The sequence below is a fragment of the Diceros bicornis genome, chromosome 9 (genome assembly GCF_020826845.1).
Source record: "Diceros bicornis minor isolate mBicDic1 chromosome 9, mDicBic1.mat.cur, whole genome shotgun sequence".
NCBI lineage: Eukaryota > Metazoa > Chordata > Mammalia > Perissodactyla > Rhinocerotidae > Diceros > Diceros bicornis.
Window position 1 is genome coordinate 68,989,443 of NC_080748.1, and position 20,937 is coordinate 69,010,379.

At 34.8% G+C, this 20,937-nt stretch overlaps 1 protein-coding gene across 1 annotated transcript in view; it reads left to right on the top strand.

Annotated features, from left to right (window-relative positions):
* The window catches only part of GPC5 (glypican 5), a 1,284,867-nt gene that overhangs the window by 398,332 nt on the left and 865,598 nt on the right, over positions 1-20,937 (top strand). The window contains exon 6 of the mRNA XM_058548368.1: positions 12,797-12,917. Coding sequence (XP_058404351.1) covers positions 12,797-12,917 — 121 coding nt within the window. The remainder of the gene's footprint in view (positions 1-12,796; positions 12,918-20,937) is intronic.

Sequence of the window (20,937 nt, forward strand, 5' to 3'; positions counted from 1 at the left end):
TTTTTACATACTCTTCATAGGTTAAGTGTCTAAAGCAATTTTCTATTTCTTCTGGTTCAACAGTTGAATCTTTTTTAGGGATATTCTCTCCCCCTGAGTCTTCAACATGGTGTTCCCTTTCCTTTTTTTGCAGGATGATTTTTGGGGGGTGGGGGGGTGTATGTGTGTGTTTTCTGTTTTATTTTCCCCACTCTCTTTTTCTAGAAGTTAGTGATATTTACCAAAATCAGGGTTTGATATCAAAAAGAAATAACCCCTTTTCTATTAGTTTGTTTGATTACCTTCAAGATGATGGCTGAGTTCCTTTTTTGATCTAACTGGAGAGCAGGTTGATATGCACAGCTCTTCTCAGTAGCCAGCAAGCATTTATTGGAATAGCTCAACTAAGCTAAGACAGATAACTAATGTATCCTGTCTGGTTCAAGGTGCAAGACATATTATCATACTCAGCATGCACACATAGCGGGGCACAGGGGTGGTGGCAAGGAGGAGTACTGTTTGTAAATTATATATGTTACTGCCTTCTGGGTGGAGATTCTAAAGGAAGGCTGTATTTTATTTGGAAATTAATTTTAAATAGCCTGTTGGCATGGTGCAAGTCACTTGTTTATCAGTAGTTTCCTGTTTTTCTTTATAATCTCACTCCATTGTTCCCTAAACTTCATTAAAATCCCATTATACTAAACAGCAATGAGTAACATGTGCAAAGGAAGAGAAAGAAAGGAAAAGAGGCTGAGTTCATGCTTGGGTGGGGGGAAGCAGCAGAAGGAGAGATGAATGCTGAGAATCTAATGTGATTAAGACCTGAGTCACTCGGGTTATAAATCACTTCTAGCGCTCAGGCATCTCTACTGCCTCCCCAGCAAGGCTTTTCTTGAGGGAACTACGATGCCTGGCCTGGCAGGCCCCTGCTGCATCTTGTTCTTTTATTGTAGCTTCGGTCTCCTAGGGAGTCTATACCGTGTGAGCTATGTGGGAGTGGCTAGTCCCTGGACCCTCAGAAAGCGGGCCTGGAGCTGCAGAGGAATAGGTGCTCATTCTCTGGATACTGCAGGAGTGACCCAGGCGACAGGCTAGGGAGAGCCAGCTACCGTCCTACATGATCTGTGTATGGAAGGAATTCTTCTGTCTTGTGAGATAAAATATGGATGAGATGGTTTAACTTAATTGTCCTTATAGGTAGTCTACATATTGAGTGTCAGTTTTAGTATTGCTTGTGTTGTTTTTTCTGTTTTACTAATTGTTTTCTTATTTTTTTTTTTCTAATGAGAATTTGGATGGGACTCTAGTACAGACCATCATCCAGAAGCTATTTAAAACTGGACCAAATCAGCATTAAAATGAAATTACACATTCATGGGATTTGTTACCAATTTCAGGAATGTTTAGAAATGACTCATATAACTTTTATAAGGACCAATTCTGGATAAGAGACACTATTGCCTGAAATTATTTTTTAGTTTACTTTTGTATCAGTCATAAATTTGCTTAGGTAGCGTATGTGTTGAACTCTCATATTCCAAGCATTTTGCCAAGCCCTGGAACTAGAGGATGATTAGGACAGACACACTACTTGATCTCAGGAATTTACAGTCTGGAAGGGAATTACAGGCATTAAACAAATCATTGTACAATTAATTACTTAATTACAGTAATGATATATGCATCCTAGAAAACAAAGTGTTATCAAATAGTAGGTGCAATGAGAGAGAATAACCTAGAAGGGGTACGCTAGTTGGTGGTTTATTAGTTTCTTCCGGCTGCTGTAACAAATTACCACAAAGTGAGTGGCATAAAACCACAGAAATTTATTCTCTCACAGTTCTGGAGGTCAGAAGTTCGAATCAGTATCACTGGGCCAAAATTAAATTGTCAGTAAGGCTGAGCTCCCTCTAGTGGTTCTAGGGGAGAATCATTCCTTGCATCTTCCAGCTTGTGGCATTCTTGGGTTTGTGCCAGCATCACTCCAATCCCGGCCTTGTGGTCTCATTGCTGTCTCCTTTTCCTTCTGTAAAAAAGAAGTCGCTCTATGCCTTCAACTTAAAGGGATACATGCGATTGCATTGAGGACCCAACCTGGATAATTTGGGGTAATCTATCCCAAATCCTTAATCACATCGCAAAAATCTTCTTAAAACTTAGTGCAGCTGACTGAGGAAAGAGTCTAAAGCAGTAGAAGTTTTCAGACAGGGAGGACAGAGTGTGTAAACCCTGAGGGACCTGACAGAAATCGTTTAAGTGACTGAAAGAGGGGAAGCGGAGGGAAAGCATAGAGAGTGAGGGAGAGATTGTCGAAATTCGCCTAGAGGTGTGGAATCTCTAGGTCATCTGGACCAGAAGCATCCATTCTATTTGGGCTTGGGAGGCCATCCGAAGCATCCTGCATTGTGTGTATGCATATTTTTCAGATAGTGAGTCAACCAAGTGTGTTCCTGGGGTAATCACAACTATTAGGAATCTACAAGTCCCTAGGCACGTATAGTTTAGCCTGGGAACTAAGTCCAGCTGTTTTCTGTACTACACAACTGGGTTTGCCAAGAAACAGCTGGAGAAGCAATTTTCTCATATAGGCAAGTGGACACAAATTAAAATCGTTACATAAGTGGATTGTCTCAGGACTATTTGGTAGTAAGAATTTGGCTGTGGGTGGTTAAGATGAGGCACGAACTGAAAGCTTAGTTATTTCCTCACCACCTCCTCCTCCTGCCTCTTGGTAATAACTATGATTTGAAACCTATCAGTTTTATTTTGAGATTCAACAGACCACAAAACGGAATTGTTGAACAGAACTTTAAATTAGAATTGGAGACAAGATTGAAACTGGATATTAAAACTGATATATGTTCAAATTCTAATCGTTTTCTAAATGCTAACTAATTTCTGCAGGATTATTTTTGTTAAGAAAAGTTATTCACAAATCTTTTAAAACTTCAGATCTCTTCCAGGGGGCCCAGGAACTTTACTTTTTTACTATTGAAAATGAAAGTAAATAAAGTAAATATAGAAATAGCAGCAGTGCTATATATATATAATGTATATCTAAATATATAGGTTATATATATAAATGTTTATATATATTTTTTAATCCATTTAGTTCTTATTATGTTATTATGCCTGGTTTTCATAAATATCCTAATTTGATCATGCCTAAAATAAGAGCAGACAGAGAAACGTTCATAATAAAAGCTACGAAATGCAGAGTTTTTGGATCTCTTCACAGGCTCCCATCCCCAGTCCAAAAATACATGGACCACATATCAAGACTATCCAATTCATAGAGCACTGGTAATGGGACTGATTTAAACTTTGAAATTTGCATCTGTCAAATAATTTCCTTTATGGAATAAAAAGCTACAAATTTCCAAAAGTGTGGGAAGGAAAAAGAAAATGATTCCATTAAATGTAGGATCAATAAATCTATCAGAAAATATTTAATTAACTATCAGTTAAAATATATCTTACCATTATTACTGCCCTTCTCCTTCTCGTTGGTGTGTGTTTGTAAATTGCTCATCTGTGTTCCTACTTGCTGTGTAGGACAGGGAGACAGCACCATTCTTCAGACCAAATCTCTGCTTTGTGATTAACTGAAGTCACTTTGACCCTGAGATTTTTTTCTACAGTGCTTCAGTACATTACCCAGAGAATATATTCTCTATGAGTAGTAGAATAAAATATCAATTAAAAACAAAAATAAATTCAAGGAAATATTAACCATCTGCTCTTCTAAGTTCTCCAAGGCTACATTTTTCACCAAGTCAGATAACCAGGTCCCAGTAGAAATGGCTACTCAGAACTACAATTTAATATCATATAGGTAGCTTTTAACAAAGACGAATATAAGAGAGGGTCATGTGTACTTACATCTTTGAAAGCTTTGAAATTGCTATCGAAGATTATTTTTGTTGTATTGTTCATTATCGGTTACTTAAAGACTCATGCATTTTGCTTGGGAGTTTAGAGATGCCAAACAAATGGCTGCTGACATATGCAGACACTACTTTTGTTGCCCGATGAAACCTATTTGAATTCTGTCTTTTCTTTTGGCCTTCACCAAAAAGAGGCTTAGAGCTAAGTTTTAGGCTGAGGTGTCATATCTCCTTCCTAGGTCTGCTTATATACTTGTCACCTGCTTTCCCTTCATTATTCTGTCATTTTGCCCTTTCTCTTATAGTGTCTGTGCCTTTTATTAAAAGCTGTCTCAAAAACTTTTCTAGAAATATACAGTGCATAAGTACAAAATGATGTAATAAATGTACTTCTTAATTTGTTTTAAAAGATGCTTGGATTAGACTAGATGACCTCTAAAGTCCTTTCCAGCTCTAAATTGATGTTACTGTCATCAAAGACAGACAAAAAAATCTATTAGGCTGTAGGCCATGAGATGAGTGCCAAGTTCTGTATTCCTGGTATAGGTGTATTTCTTCTTGAGAGCAGAGTGCTAGATTCAGCAACCTGCTAAGAGTCCTCAGTCTCATGGTGATAAAACAAGAGAACTGATTGATAAAAAAATAATAATATGATCTCAGTTAAAATCTCTTTTCACTCTTAAGCATTGACAAAAAATAAATAGAAAACAGAAGAGCTTAATTATTTCTTTTGAGGCATTTATATAAATTTGAACAACTAAGCTGAGCTTAATGAGTGTAGCTAATTTAATGAAATTAGTCACATTTGAATATTGTCACAATCTTGCTACCACATTAGCATTAAATGTGATTCAAATTTATTCTGTGCACCTATATGGGTCCCCAAAGCATTGGCTGTCAACACCTTCATGATAAACTAGGCCTTCAAAGCTTTCAGAAAACTTTTACATTCAGAGCAGGTGATTGGGTTGCTGCTTCAGAAGGAGAATAGAACATTTTTTAAGGTATATTTCCCGTTTGTATGAATTTAGAGCATAGGAAATTATCAATAACATTGTTTATTTTTGCTAATAAGATAAAAGTCATTGGAAATATAGAAATGCTAGATACTGTGTACTGAAAATTTCCAAAGCTGATTAAGATGTTTTCCTTAAGGCCAACTGAATTGTAATGGAAAAACCCAAGCTATAATTTGAGGTGTGTTTGTGAAATAGAAACATTATTTTATAGTAAGTAAAATTTTTCTTCAGGAAAATAGAATATGACTTCAATGATAGAGATTTATATACAAAGTCTATTGATTCATTGAAGTTCAAAGGAAAATTTGTTTTCATTCAGGCAGCTTCCAATTTCTTTGTAATACTTTGTGTAGTTGGTTGGATAGTGTTCCGCCCAAATTCATGTCCACCTGGAACCTCAGAATGTGACCTTATTTGGAAATAGGGTCTTTACAAATGTAATTAAGATAAGAAATGAAATGAGGTCATGCCAGGTTAGGGTGAGCCCTAAATCCAATGTAAGTGTTCTTATAAATTACAGAAAAGGACACACAGACACACAGAGAAGAAGGTTATGTGAAAGTGGAGGCAGAAATTGGAGTGATGGAACCACAAGCCAAAGGATGCCAAGGATCATAGAGAGCCACGAGAAGCTAGGAAGAAGTGAGGAAAAATCTTCCCTGGGAGCTTCAGAGGGAGTAAAGCCTTTCCGACACCTTGATTTCAGGCGTCTAGCCTCCAGAACAAGTTTGTGTTAGTTTGTTATGGTGACCCTAGGAAACTAATACACTCTGAATTTCAGAGATTCTTTCTCTCTGATTTTATTATGTTACATATTGGTAGGAAGTACCCGGGTGTTTCATTTGCATAATGTGTTGGTAATCTTAGAATTATTGTATCTTGCAACTAATTTTAAGGTATTTTTTGATACAGTTGGTAGTTTTGTATCTGAAATTTAATTAACGTTGCTGTCAATTGCATTTTAAAAAATACAAAAAAAAAAAAAAGCTGTACTCTGTAAGATTCTAGAAACATTTAGGATTTAGTAATGTCTCTAATAAAAGGTTGAATAAATGAAATTTATACCCTAAATCATTTAGACTTATTTGTGGCTCAAAACAGTATTTAATTTATTACTACTTAGATAATAATTATCCCCTAAATAGCATTTACTTTGCTATACTGATGTCAAACAGTGAAGTGAGACAGAAAATCAGTGCAAAGTGGTGATTATCAATCATCATAAATCCATGAAAGATAGCCTGTATCTTACTGAGAAGAGTTTAATTTTGAAATGTGTGTCTTGGAAAATGGAAGTTAGTATAACATTTCATAACTCATTTAACAGTATGTGCAATTGATTATAGTTAGAACTGATCATTTAAAATCTGATGGTTACTTTAAATCAAATGAGGGTAAGTATAATGGCACAAGTACAAATGTATGCCTTGTCAATCGAAGAGTTAGGGTAAAGATTGATTAATATCCATTCTTCAATGAATTCTTGTTTTCTAACTCTTTCTAGACATATTATTTGATTTATTGTAGTGATATGATAAAAATTCCTTGTTGGTTGCTATACAAAGCATGACATTACCTTATGGAAATAATGTTAATGAGTGTCATCCATAGGATATCACAAAATATGATATCCCTAGTAGGAAATTAGTTATATATAAATAAAAATAAAGACCATCGTAAGATCTCTATTAATTTTCTTTATTTTGACTTCATTATTTAAGTTCAGAAACATAGATCTCCAATTTAGACATTATTTATCTATAATTATAAAGCCAAATAAATGGTAGAGATTGACTTAAAAAATAGTTTATGGCTCAACAATTGAAGTGAGATGGTGGAATCACAAAAGGTTTAATCATTTTGAATTGATTCTATAGATGTCTGCATTCTCTAAATCCCATATAAGCCTCTTACCTACCATGAAAGGTTATTCTCATAAACCTGGCACATCAAATCAATCATATGATTCCTTTCTGTGCTGAGAGTTCAAAGATTAAGACCTTCACTGTAGGGGAGAATGGCTTTATAGAAGCATGTCCATGAAGCAACACTTAGCAGTAGTATCATGTGTCGCCCAAGTCTTTGAGGAAAACTTACAAAAAACAAACCTCTGGTATACTCACTTTCACATTTCACACCAGAACCAGGAAGGAAGGCCCAGAAATGGTTTGAAAGGAAAATTGTTCTTGAAGAAGAGGTTCATGAATGACTACCTACAGCATACTTCTCAGACCTCCTTTTAGCCCGAGATAGCAACATATTTACCAGAGCCAAAGACACCTCAGTGTTTTGCCCCTAGAAATTAAGAGACTCAAGACTCTGGAAATGAAATGAATTTTAATATCTAGTCACCTAACCATGTCATACCAAAAAGTAATAAGCAAACAGACAAAAAAGTAAAACATCTACTACTGCTGCTACTATTACTGCCACCACCACCAACAACAGCTATGTGGTCCCCATGTTGGTCTCAGTCTTCAACCTCTAACAGAGATGGCAATAATGGTAAATAGAGAAAGCTCCTCATCAGGTGTTTTTCTCATCTCTTATCAATTATTATGTTCTTACATTCTGTCCCAGTGAAGTTATCAAAGACTTCTAAGACATACCACTTTAACTGATCTGTAATAAATTCCAGGGTCAGATTCCAGATAGTTTTCCCCTTGAAATTGTAGAAGTGAACATCAGAATGCCATACTTTTGATGTGAATCTGAAACAAATCCTACGGCATTCTAAATAAATTTGAATTAATATCAGCCAATAGGGCATACCATGAGTTTCAAATAAGTAATGTTAGTAAAGTTAGGAGAAATGACTTCCTAGTAACATACTGTGTATAGATTTACGAGCACTTCTTTTTCATATTTCATATGTTGAACACAAGGAGAACTGGAATCTTGTTAATCATCATTTTAAAACATTTTTATAGAATGTAAATATATCAGTGCTTGCCTTTTTTCCATGTTAATGAAAAACGAGACGTACTTGGGGAGCGCGTATTCCTATTAAACTGCTGTCATCCATTACCAGACCTGCTTAGAAGAAATAAGCACAGATGGTGGGTCTATTACTTTTTTAACAAAAAATTTGCCTCTCTATTTTTTGTGTTTTGTTCCCTCCTTCTCATTGAAATGTGAGCAATTTTTCAAGTCAAGAAACCTCTGTAGGGATCCTTGAAATGTTTTATCCATCACTTGTGCATTTAGGAGCAAAAAGAGTGATTAATGATTTATTAAAATTTCATAATGAGAAAAACTCAAATAAAAAGTCTTTGTTAGAAAAAATTTGATTTAGAAACCATATTTTTTGCATGCAAATTAAAGTTGCAGGCAGTAAGTTTTTATATCAAACTAGGATCCTAAATTACTCATTTAGTGATGACAAAACCATTTAGCCCATGTTAAAAATACCTATGTGGATCTTTTGTTTGTACAAAGTTTAATGCAAACTTGTCTGTTGTATACACATTAAAAAAAAGAGTACAAGGAATTTTTAATATAAATGTTTTATTTAGGTTGAAAATACATGTATACAGTAAAGTATCCCAATCTTAACTGTAAGGTTTAATACTTCTTTTTAAGATAAAATGAGCACTCCTGTGTAACCCACACTCAAATCAAGAAACATGCTGTTATGAGAACCCCAGAAATCCCCTTCAACCTTCTAGACACTGTCTCCTAGAGTAGCACTTATGGTGATTTAGAGCATCATTGACTAGTTTTTGAACTATTTATAAATGGAATCGTAGAGTAAGTTCCATATCTTGCTTCTTTCATTCAATATTTAGCTTATAAAATTTTGAGTACAGTTGTAATTCATTCATTCTCATTGCTATATAGTATTTCATTACAAAATATACTACCATTTATTTGTCCACACTAATGTTTATGGACATTTGGGTGTGTCCAGTTTGGTGCTATTTTGTGTAGTACTTCTCTGAGCATTCTTATACCTGTCTTTTGGTTGAGTATATGCCCAGGGTCATAGGATATTTTTACCTTTAGCATACATGTCAAATAGTGGGTTTTTTTTTTATCAGTTTACACTCCCATCCACAGTGGGAGAGGCTTCCAATTGCTCCATATCCTTGAGTAGTATCATCTATCTTTTACATTTAAACCACTCTAGTTTGTATGTACCACTATTGCATTGTGGTTCTTAACCTTACAAAAACAGAAAAGAATAACTGATTTTAATAAATTATATTTTACTTGAAATACCTTAAATGTCCTACTTTTCATCATGTTTTCTTACCTAAATGATACATAAGAATAATGATCCTGAAATATTCAATAATATATTTGTTTGGAATGAGATTCTTGGTCAATTATAATTCTGATATAAGTTTTATCTAAATCTTTAGAATTTTGTAAGTGTGTTATTAACTGTGATAATTAAGAGCAAACCTAAGCAATCCTTCAGATTAATGTGAAATAACATTACTGCATCTTAAAAGAAAGTTTCATAGTCTGTAAATAAACCATGATGTGAACGAAGTAACAGCTTATTTAAAATTAAGACATGAGTCTCAGTTTCCATTGCTTGCAATATGTCTGCATTTCTAGAGAAATGTATGAAAATCTTACGGCAAACTTGCAGTCTGTTAGTTTCCTCTCACCTTTCCAGCGACTGTTACTTCACTCTTCAGTTGGTAATATACAACTGTTCATTGAGGAGATTTTTGAAAAAAACACTACATCCCCTTTTATAGTTAAAGCAAATAACAATAATAACACTTTGCACCATGCTAACTGTATCTCTAATTTATTGGTTTCTGGAGCTTTCACTAATAATTATTGAGTGATCGTATTTGCAGCTCACATTCCCTGGGTTCATATCCTTGCTGCACACTAACAAACAGTGTTGTCTTGGGAATGTTACTTAACCTATTTAGATCCCAGATCCCAGATGTGTGTGGTATGGGAATAATTATACTACAAATATTATATGATGTATTAGCCTGTGGCCTCCAAGGCAGATGCCAAAAAGGGATTAAACATGAGAGGATTTTATTAAGGGAAATGACTATGGGAGAAAATGGGGAGGAAACTGTGTAAGGATTGAAGAGTTGTTGGTTAGGAAGCAGGTGTGACCCAGAGTAAAGGAGAGAGGAAAGGAAGCTCGAGTCGAAGCGTACTGACATGATTTGCAATCTAAGGAAGGGTCAGCAAGGGCTTCACGGAATCCTGAGCCAAAATTGGCCATCAGAGGAGCCCCATGTCTTCTAGAGATGGACCTGCATTAGCATCCTTGTTGCGCTCAGTCATTCGTGGGGGGCAGATGGAGAGATAGCAAAGCAGAAGATGCCTTTAGTCAATTAAGCTTTCTGTACTTTGAAGACTATAAAGCACATTCTCGTGGCCACAATGAATGATTACCAAGAAGATGAACTGACAAACTCTAAAGACAGTAATTAAAACAGTGCCTGAATCATAGGCATGCATTTATCCATTTATTTATTTATATTATTTATCATCATTATTAATAATCAAGACATTAATAAAGGAGACACATGTGCAATATGCTTGAAATATTTGAAAGAAAAATATAACAGTCCTCCAAAAGAGTTAAGAGAAGACTAATATTTATAGTTTACTTGGGTTCTGTCTAACTAAAGAACATTATTACACATTAATAGCATATGCATAGTTGCTTTCCTTCTACTATTTGTTATTGGTATATGTTGCCAAGTCCCTAATGTATAATGGAATACCGAACTCTAAACTGCTCTATTGATGCATAAAGAAGTGGGTTCAAGGTTGTTTTAAATATAAAAAGATTTTACTATCATTATTTTGTCATGTCCCATTGATATTATCAATATCAAAGACTTCTATCATTTATTATCATTAGAAAGACCTAATTTGGAATTGTTTGATCCACTTTTTAAAATTGATCTTTGTGTGTGCACAATCTTGGGAAGAACTGGATATTCCTTCAAACTGCTTTTGTAAGGCCATCTCCACTGTGGAACCTCCTTTTACCTTTTCAAAGAGTTTCCATTGCTGAAGAAAATTCAGAGAGTGCATGTGGATAGTTCTGATACTCTGCTCAAATAGAGGAAAGGAAAATTACATTAAACACAATGTGAAGATACTTGCTGAAAAGTCTTTGAGGCCTCTTTATTGTGATATTTTAATCAAACAAATTACTTAGAGAGAAGTCTTAAACATAGAGAGGATGGAATCTTCAGGTAGTGGCTTCCTGTCTCTCACTTTCCCCCATTTGTAACCATCTTTTGTAGATAAAAGCCTGGTTTTTCTTTCCTGTGTGTGTTATTCACATGCCTTTGCCTTTTCCCTTCTGGGATGTCATCCTTTGCCTTGAAGTTGGCATTAACTACACCATCTATAATCTATTCTCATCTTAATACTTCAAGGGCTACCTCAAGCTATAACTTCTCTTTTAGTTTTTCCCCAAGTGCCTTAGTCAAAATGGACTTCTCCATATGCTCAATGTCTACCACCTATGTTCAGGCCATCATTCTTCTGCATTAAATTAAGACAGAGAAACATTCTGAATTTTATAAGTTGCTTTACCAATTGCTCTTTAAGGGAAAAAAAGCTGATAGTCCATTAAAATACTGATGTAGCTTCATAATAGCAGTAGTTAGAAGTAAAGAACATTAGTTGATGTGGTTGAAATAAAGAAATTTCTCAGATATCAGAGAAAAGTATAGCTAACTCTTCCCTAAAAGGGCATAAAATTAGTGTACATCCACGTTTACTAAATAATTAGCCTCAGTCTTGAAAACCATACAAAGCACAACTCTCAGATCATTATATCGGAAGAACAAGAATATTTCTTGAATGCTTGTAATCTGTGTTTTGACTGGGGACCATACAGTGGATTTTGCAATGCTTTATTTAGGTAGATAGTGTGGCAGATGATACTCTGTCCAACCTCTCACTTGGCATAACAACTCCTTCTAGCTATCCCCATACCACACTGAACATCTTCTTCATTTTTAGTGATGTGCTTTAACTGTTCACTTGTCTTTATGCTACACCACACTGTCAGGAAAATAAGGATAATTATATTGCTTGAATCTAGTAAGTATTTTTAAAATAAAGTAAAATGTAGTGAACGAAGGCATGAATGAACAAGTTAATTGATACATTATATTCCCAGGTAGATAATGAGTATTGTGAGGACAAGTATTGAGTGTTATACCTCCATGTAATCCCAGTTACCTAGTACAGGACTTGAATATAGTAGGAGGCACTTAATACATCTTTGTGACTGATAAATTTAAATATTTTTATGAATACTAAGTTGACATTATATGCTTGTCCTTTTGGGAAGGTAGTGATTTGCAATGACTTTAACCACTTGTGGAACCACCGGTTTACATACAGCGTGATTTACCTTGCTTAGGCGAACCTTGATGAAAACAGATTGTGTTTCCTCTCCAGGAAGATTTTGCCGGTTTTGGTTGTTTATCTATAATGTTTATGATTTTGACTTGAGCAATTAAAATACATATATAGTTTTTGTGCAGTCCAATATGTGAAAAGTATTATTGGGACTCATCTATATGCTGTATAAAATGAAGTAAATTGATGCAGATAATATTCATTCAGACAAGTCTAATTCAACAAGAATTGGTAACAAAGTGAGATGTATATTACCTCCTTTGAGTATATTGGTAAGTATTATTAAATACACAATTAATTTTTGGTTGATTCTTTAGAGAGAAAACATTAGAATAGTCTATATTTGCATGCTAAGCATTTTACCAGGAAAAACATTACAGCTGTGCCAGGCTCTGTTCGAAGAAAAGATACATTGTTATATACTCTTTTAAAGTAGTGAAGTTTGGAACTCAAATCTGTTCAAATAGTTGTGGCAGATAATACTCTGACCAGGTTGCTAAGTCATATATCTTTCACTTTTCACTTTGTTAGCTATACTCAGCATGTGGTTGGAAATGGGATCAAAGCCCAGTCTGGAAATCCTGAAGTCAAAGTCAGAGGAGCTGATCCTGTGATAAATCAGATTATTGATAAACTGAAGCATGTCATTCAGGTAAGTGCTGACTTTCTATTTATTGGTATACTCAGTGGTAAATAATAGTGTTTACTTTTCATTTATGTAATAAATTTGTTAATCCTGCCTGATAATCCTACCTTAAATTAAGTATTGGAATAATTTATTTGTATTTAGGGTTTTGGAAATACTTGGTTCAGTGATTTTCAGATAGAGTCAATGTGCTGCAGTATTTTATTGGGTTGGCAATCTGTGTCTGCGAAAGGAGCCTCAGGCTCAGCATTTTAATAAGTAATGAGAATCTCAGGATGAGTTTCATCCCCAAAGAATAAACTTTAGACATAGGAACTACTGTGACCATTAACTTCAACACATAGCAGAGCATGGAAGATGCCAAAGTCACCTTCCAGGTAACTCTGAGCCTTGCTATGAAGGTTTTTGCTGCATTTTCAGCAAAATTTAAGTCATAAATGAATAATATGCGTGTCTTATATTTATTTTCCATACCACCTTTTACATGTTATCTTATAATCTACCTAATAATTGTTTATGAAATATGTTTGTTTTATCTTTAATAATATTATTTAATCAAGTGAGTATATTACTGCTAATACATGGCATATGAAGCATGAAGATATTGATCAAAAGAATATTTCATTGAACTATTGTATTACTTAGAAACAAATATTATGGTACATGTTATAAAGATCACCCTCCATTCTGCATAAACTGGGGTTTGGGGTAAGAAGGACTATTTTTCTGGTTATTAGTATTTTTATAACAATTTATATGTGCATATATTTTCATTTTTATCTAAACAAAACTTTGTATGAATAGTTGATACTTTCTAGTATTACGTGTCAGAAACTATACCTAAACATAGTACTGAGTTTTTATTGATATTAAGTATTATAGGGTCATTGGTATGCTTCCCATAATTGTTCTGCAAAACTTAAGTTTATGTGGGGCTATTTCTTAAGATTCGGTTTTTACGAGAGTCTCTACATCTTGAGCAAAGGATATGTAAGCAGGACATGGGGGCCTGTAGCCAATCCCCTAGATTTCTCCCCTCCAAGAGGCAATAATGGCTACTTTGCTTATTCTATGACTGGTGCATTGGGAAAACAGAGCACTCACCCTGGGTCGCAGAGCCAAAAATAAGTTCCATTGAGAAAAGTGTAAGAGAAAAGGATTGTCACGATTACTAGTAAGTTAAACCTCACAGCCTCTAGTGAGTTAAACCAATTCCCTCAAAGAGGAACCTCCAAGGTAAAGTAAGCAGGTGCCTTATGCTGCTAGTGGGCCAAGTGCTGAGACATTTCTTGGAACTGAGTAATCTTGGGATTCAGTCAGGAGCTGAAGTGACAGTGAAGGAGGGGTCAGAGTGAGCAGTGGAAGCTGGACCAGAGCCTATGGTCCTAGGGCAAAATGGCTGAGGTCAGCGTGGAGAAAGCCTATTCTTGGAAGCAACAGTATTAAGCCCATCAGTGAATGTCACTCAGGTACTCAGAGGGAAGGAAGTGACTCTTCCTGTCAAATTTTTGGAAACTTGCTGCCCCATAACAATAAAAAAAAAAAGAACTCCTGGTGACATAAATCTTGACTCAGTGAAAACCTAATTAGGATTCAGGGAAATTAGGGATATGAGTTTAATTCTTGAATTTCCAGTTGCTCATAATTAATCTATTAGGAACTCAAACACCTAAGCAAACTAAATTTTTAAGTATCTGCTGATGTTTATGTGTCTTTGTTGGGGGTTCCCAGAAAAGAGACTCTGGGCCAGATATTTGTGTGCAGGAGATTTATGACAGGGTGCCCTTGCAATCTGAAAAGGACTGGAGGAAGTCGCGCTGTACAGAGGGAGCAATCAAACTTTATTGTGGCTGTAACAGAAGCCTCATCTGAACCCAGTACAAACTCTGGAACTGGGAGAGCTCTTTCAGGGGGTCGTGAATTGAGACAAGGAGATGGGTCTTTATTTCCCTACATTGACCAGTCTTTGGATGAGGGCTACAGGAGTGAAGGTGGAGGTATGTTATCTCAGTTTGGAGTCACCACCAACTAAGACATCAGCAGCCAACAATATTACCTGCAGCTGGAGGAACGAAAGCCTTGATCTAGGTGGCACCTCACAGCATTATGCGCTATAATATGCTATGTAGATCTAGATTATTCAAAACTGGAATAATGTATTGCACAATTGATCATAAAATCAAAAGAGCTTTAATATTATTCAGTTCCTCTCATCGAGACACAGCAAAATCTTAGTGGTCTCCAAAGTGGGATAAGCGTTGCCCAGGGAGTGCATAAGCTGACCCACTGGAGGGCGGGAAGGAAAAGTAGAACTTCAGTGTATATTTATTCTATCTCATTCTGTTAATTTTTTTTTTTTTGGTTGTAGGAAGGTGTATAAAATACGTAACAATGCAATGGCACATGCATGTAGTTTAGAAACATAAATATATGTGTCACGTGGGTGTGCATTCAGACTGTTTTTGTGGAATATATACATGAGAAAACAGATGGAAAACCCTGTTATAGGTAAGGATGGAGCTGCTCTATAGGAAAGAGTGAACAGATATGAGAAAAAATATTCACAAAGAAGTAAGTAGATACTCAAAATACAGTGTTTATAAAAACTCTTAGAAGAAAGATTCATTCAGCATAACATTTCTCCCTTCCTGTTTCATAGGTTTCAAAGCCATACCGTTTTCAAGGTAGCAGAGGGAAATAATCCCACTTTTTTTAGCTCTTGTGTTAAATTGAGCCCCATTCTTTCATCTTTATATTCGTGTGCATATCTCCAATTATTCATGCTTAAGTTTTCTTCTAGGGTTACAAGAGAATATCAAATAAAATGCTACCTTTGAGATCTATCTTTTTAAAATCTACTAGGATAATATGTCTGAAATTTAGATTTTTTTAGAAGATAGCAGAAAGTCATATTTTATACAGGTGTCTCTAAAATATTCACCTTTAATGTCTTAGAACATGCTCTTTCCTAAACCAGCTATCCTGGAGAGGAAGAGAAATTTTTGATTTTGCCAGACTTCTGACTGCTGATAATATGTGTGCCCTGGTAGGGGTGGCTATTGTACTGTCAATATCAAAGGGCAGTTAAAAGGGCCCACTATAGTGTTGCATCTGAAAAGATTCAGAAAATTGTCTTCCATGAGTGAGAATTTCTTAATTTGGGCATAATGTGGGGCAAGGGAGGAAGTAGAAGTAGGAACACATTTCAGAATCCAATCTATGGATTTAGAGGATCACTTATTTGTGTTTGGATAAAACTTGATCTGTTTTTTATTGTGATGGATATTAAGTGCATTTGTTAGTGTACTATGAAAATGCCATCTCTTATCCCAGAGTTAAGCAAATGTTCCTCTTGTCTTTTTTTTTCCATATGTAAGTATATGAAAATAAGCCAGCCATATTTATTAGCAAAACTTGGCTCCATACATTAGCCCCAAAATACTTTTCTTCTTGGCCTGCCATTGAATAGCACCTCATTTTCTACCATGTAACCTCTGCAATTAGAGTTACCAAACAAATGGGTAAGGATTTAACTTTGAAAACACCACTTTTTAAATGTCTTAATAATTAATTTATTCAAAACATTTCACCATACTTATTCAGTTCCCACTATGGGCTTGGTTCTACACAAGGCACTGAGGTTACAGAGGGACAAAGCAAATACAATTCTGCTCTCATGGGATTGACATTCTAAGAAAAAACAAACAAACAAATATGATAACTGTAAATGACAAACATTTTAGAGAAAACAAAACAGGATGAGGTGGGGTAGGTACTTAAGAAGACTGTGCTAGTGGAGGCTACTCAAAGGGGATGTTTGGGTTGATACTGAATGAGGAGAATTATTATTGAAAAATCTGGGAGAATTGTGTTTGGGGCAGAGGGAATAATACATTCAAGGACTGTGGCAGGAATTAGGGTTATCGTATTCAGAGAACAAACAGAAAGCCATGTGGCTGGAACAGAATCAGTGAAGGGGACAGAAAGACAGAAGCCAAATTAAGGGGAGTCTGATACGCTCTTGTAGGGAGTGTATATTTTATTCTAAGTGGGACAGGAAACCATTTAAAGACTGTAGGCAGAGGATGATACAATTTAATCAATGTTTTATAAAGATAATTTTGGCTTCACTAAGGAAAATGGACCCTGAAGAGCAAGAGTAGAAGAAGAAAGGAATAGAGGCAGAAGATCATGGTGGTTGGGACCAGCATAAAAAGGGTAGATAATAAGAGAAGTGGATAGATCTAGATAAATATGGGAAGTGCAGTTATCAGGATTTGTCGATGGATTAGAAATTGGTGTGAAAGAGAAACCAAGGACAATAACGAGGTTTGGTGGGATGATAGTGTCATTAAGTGAAAAAAGGAATTCTGGGAGTAGAGCAGGTCTGGAGTTTGGTCGTTGCGTTTGATTAGAAATTACGGTTCTGTTAAATTGGAGATGCCTATTAGACACCCAAAAGGAACATCCAGAATTCAGTGGCAACCACAGAGCTGGAGGTGTACATTTGGGAGCACCAGCATGTAGATTGTATTCAAGTCGTGAGACTGTACGAGGTTGCCATTTTCTTGTTAGAGAATAAATTCACAACAAAACTATTAGAGGAGAATATAAAACAGCAGAAGCATATGAAAACGTGTGTTGTAAAAACCTACAAATGGAGAAAGCATTTATTAAATGTATGTGGTACCTTGTAGATAGGCAGTTGATCTAGGACAGACAAGATGTTTAGTCACATTACCTTCTTCTTACTGAAGAATAATCAATGTTCATTAAAGAAAATGGAATTTTATTATTTTAGGAAATTGTACAAAGAGTGGAAAATAAATGTTCTACCACTTTGAAAACAACAAACAAGCTTTGGGATACTCAAGTATATATATAAATAGATCAATACTTTGACTTTTTTTATAAAACAAAATTGAGATCAAAGAGTAAATTTGGTTTTGTGTCCCAAACTATTCACCTAAGAACGCATAACAAATTAGTTTCCATAACATTAAATGTTCTGCAATATGGTTGCTAGTGCCTGCATTTTATTCTATCATACAGAAAGACTATAATTTTATTTAATCCAACCACCTAAAGTTGGATATTTAGGTTGTTACCAATTTTTCACAATAATCAAGACTGCTAATAGGAATATACCTAGACATAAATCTTTTTACTTTCTTGTCTTGTGATACATTTCTAGACGTTGTAACCAAGAATCTGTTTATTAATAATTTTAAGTATTTTGATAAATGTTACTAAATTTTTCTCCAGGAAAATTATAGGAATTTTTACATGAAGCGAACTATGTATGTGAACTTTCCTTGCATGTTGAGGGTGTAGATGGGAGCTGGGCAGTGACCACACATTGGCGTAGGGAGCATCATGGAGTTCTAGAGACCAAGGTAGCAGTACTTTAAAAATGTTAGCCTGAGCTAGTGCCACCTGGGGGTACTCAAAGAATGGCCAAAATAAATATTTTAATTAGAAAATAGTTTATAACAAGTTTCAAGGTTTCCTAGAGAAAAGTCATAGCAAAAACAACTTTAATTTTATTTAGTTGTTTAGGACAAGCTCTATATTTAAGTCCTGCCTAGAAAAAAAAATTGCTGAGAAGATCTGATATAAATGGAGACCTATGGATTATAGCTTAGTCCTCCTGGAATATCTCAGGCACTCCACAGTCCCCTCACTGCCTCTGCAAGTCCTTCTGAATTGGGAATAGGAACCTTGGAGAAAAGAGGGAAGTCATGGCGCTCCTCCATCTGTGATTCTGACACCTTTCTCTAGACAAGCCATTGTACAAACCCTCAGAGACACTTTCCAGCAATTTCCTACATTCCAAAGTCTGTGCTTGAGGTGGATAATGCTTGTACCTTTGAAAATTATGTGTTGTAGATATGGTATGGCCAATAGCCAGTGAGGAATTTTCTATAGCGAGGAATTTTAAAGGATAAACATGACTTTCTTACATGTTTGCATCAGACTGAATTGCCCTTTGATAATAGACTGGAAACAACACTTGATTCCTCTTAGTATATCTGAGAGGAAATGTATGAACATTTTAATTCAGATTTTCTCTCCTAGCAAACTTATTTTGAAACTTCTTGTTGTTCATATTGACTAAGTTTGTTTAGGGCAAAGTTGTCAGCAAAAAAGTCACAGTTCTGCAGCAATTTATCTTTAAGCGTTAAATAACATCTATCATTTTTCAAAGAAAATGATGTCAGCAGTTAAAATCCTAACTGCTGAGCACTGTGAGTTGTGAACAATAATGACTCACTGCTCAGAAATTACTTTACCTACTTTCAATGTGAAACATAAAAAGTAATATCACAGCAATTTTCTGTAATTCTTTTATTGCAAAACCAATAAATGTTACAGTGTTTTTAAAAGTAGTAGATTTAAGTAACATTTTATTTCTTCAAAACTAACAATTCCAAAACATACAAGAATATTATCAGTGTCTATTAAATATTCATTTTTATAGAGAGACTAAAACTTCTTTAGAAAGATGTCTCCATGTATAAAATAAATGTGATTTTTAAATGTGAGAAAAGCAATAATCATAACCATTTGCTTAAAACCACAAAATATATAGATATTTTATAATATGTATTTAAGTAATCACAACCTACTGGATTCAAGCAGAAATGAAAGACTCACTTATTTTATGTAGAAAAAGAGTGTGCTAAATTGCCTCTTTTCCTTTTTCTCATTCTGTTCCTAGGATACAAAAATGATAAATAGTAACTTTAGAGCTATATTAGACTGAGATAAGGTTCTAATTTAAATCTAAATGGATGCTTGTAAGGGTAGTGTGTATAAATATAAAAAATGACAGGATTTTAAAAACGATATTAGTATCTCAAATTTTCTGAATTCTGAAAACTATCCAAACTTTTTTCGTTAAACCACTTACTATAAAACTTTTTAGAAACTTTTTCTAACAGTGATGTAGAACCAGTTAATCATAAGTGATTGGTAAATTGCTAATTGTGATCTATTTGATCGTCGAGTGTCAGCTGATTCTGTGAAATTCCTCTGCTTCTACCAACTCCTTTCCTTGCTCAGGGAATTGCCACAGCACCTTATTTCCTCCCCCCTCATCTCCGCTACACACCAATGTTATGTGCCCAGGCTTACAATATTAATATTCCAGAAAGACAGGTACTTTTTGATTTTGCATTAGCAATGCAGTAGTGACCACAGCACATTTAGTTATCTTTTGGTTCAGAATAATGTATTTGAAATGCACTCAATAACTTAGAGTGGTCATCTAATTTAACAATTAGTTTGTCTGAGTAAATTCAATGGAAGGTTGCCTTCTGACTTCACTATTGGCCATTTCATTTAAAAAAATCGATTGTCAGCATAAAACCAACCATTTCAATTAGTGTACAATCAACTGGAAATTGAAGTTTAAAAACTCTTTTAGGAAGTAATGGGATTTGTGTTGGCCATTGATAATTCATTTTTTATTATTTAAAGAGTAGTATGTAATTGAATTGCTTTATGTTGGATAAAAATTTGACTTTATATTCACTCTGATGCTGCTGATCGTGCATGCTATCATTACCTATTAAGATTTGAGCTGCTTATCTGCCAGGTTTCCTGTTTGTAAAACATTTCGAAAGAACTTTGCACACTAGAACTTTTATACATTTTATTTAGGTGATTAGGACAAATGATAGCCATTTATAAGCCAAAATCTTTAAGCTTCCTGTTTAATAAATAATGCGAAATATGGTGTATTTCACAAAATGAGATTCCAAATTATAGCTAGCTCCCACTAAATTCAGATTTATTTTTAAAACTTGAAATCACTGGTATTTAAATTCTCTCAGGAATTATGAAATCTCAAATGTAAATATACAGCATTATATTATAAACAACTATTATAAACAACAATATATGAACAATTATATATTTACTAATTGACAATTAGTAGACTAACTGTCCATTCAGTAACTTCAGAGAACTAAAAAGACAAAAATTCCCTTTAGTTTCAATAAAATATGCTTGCCAGAATATA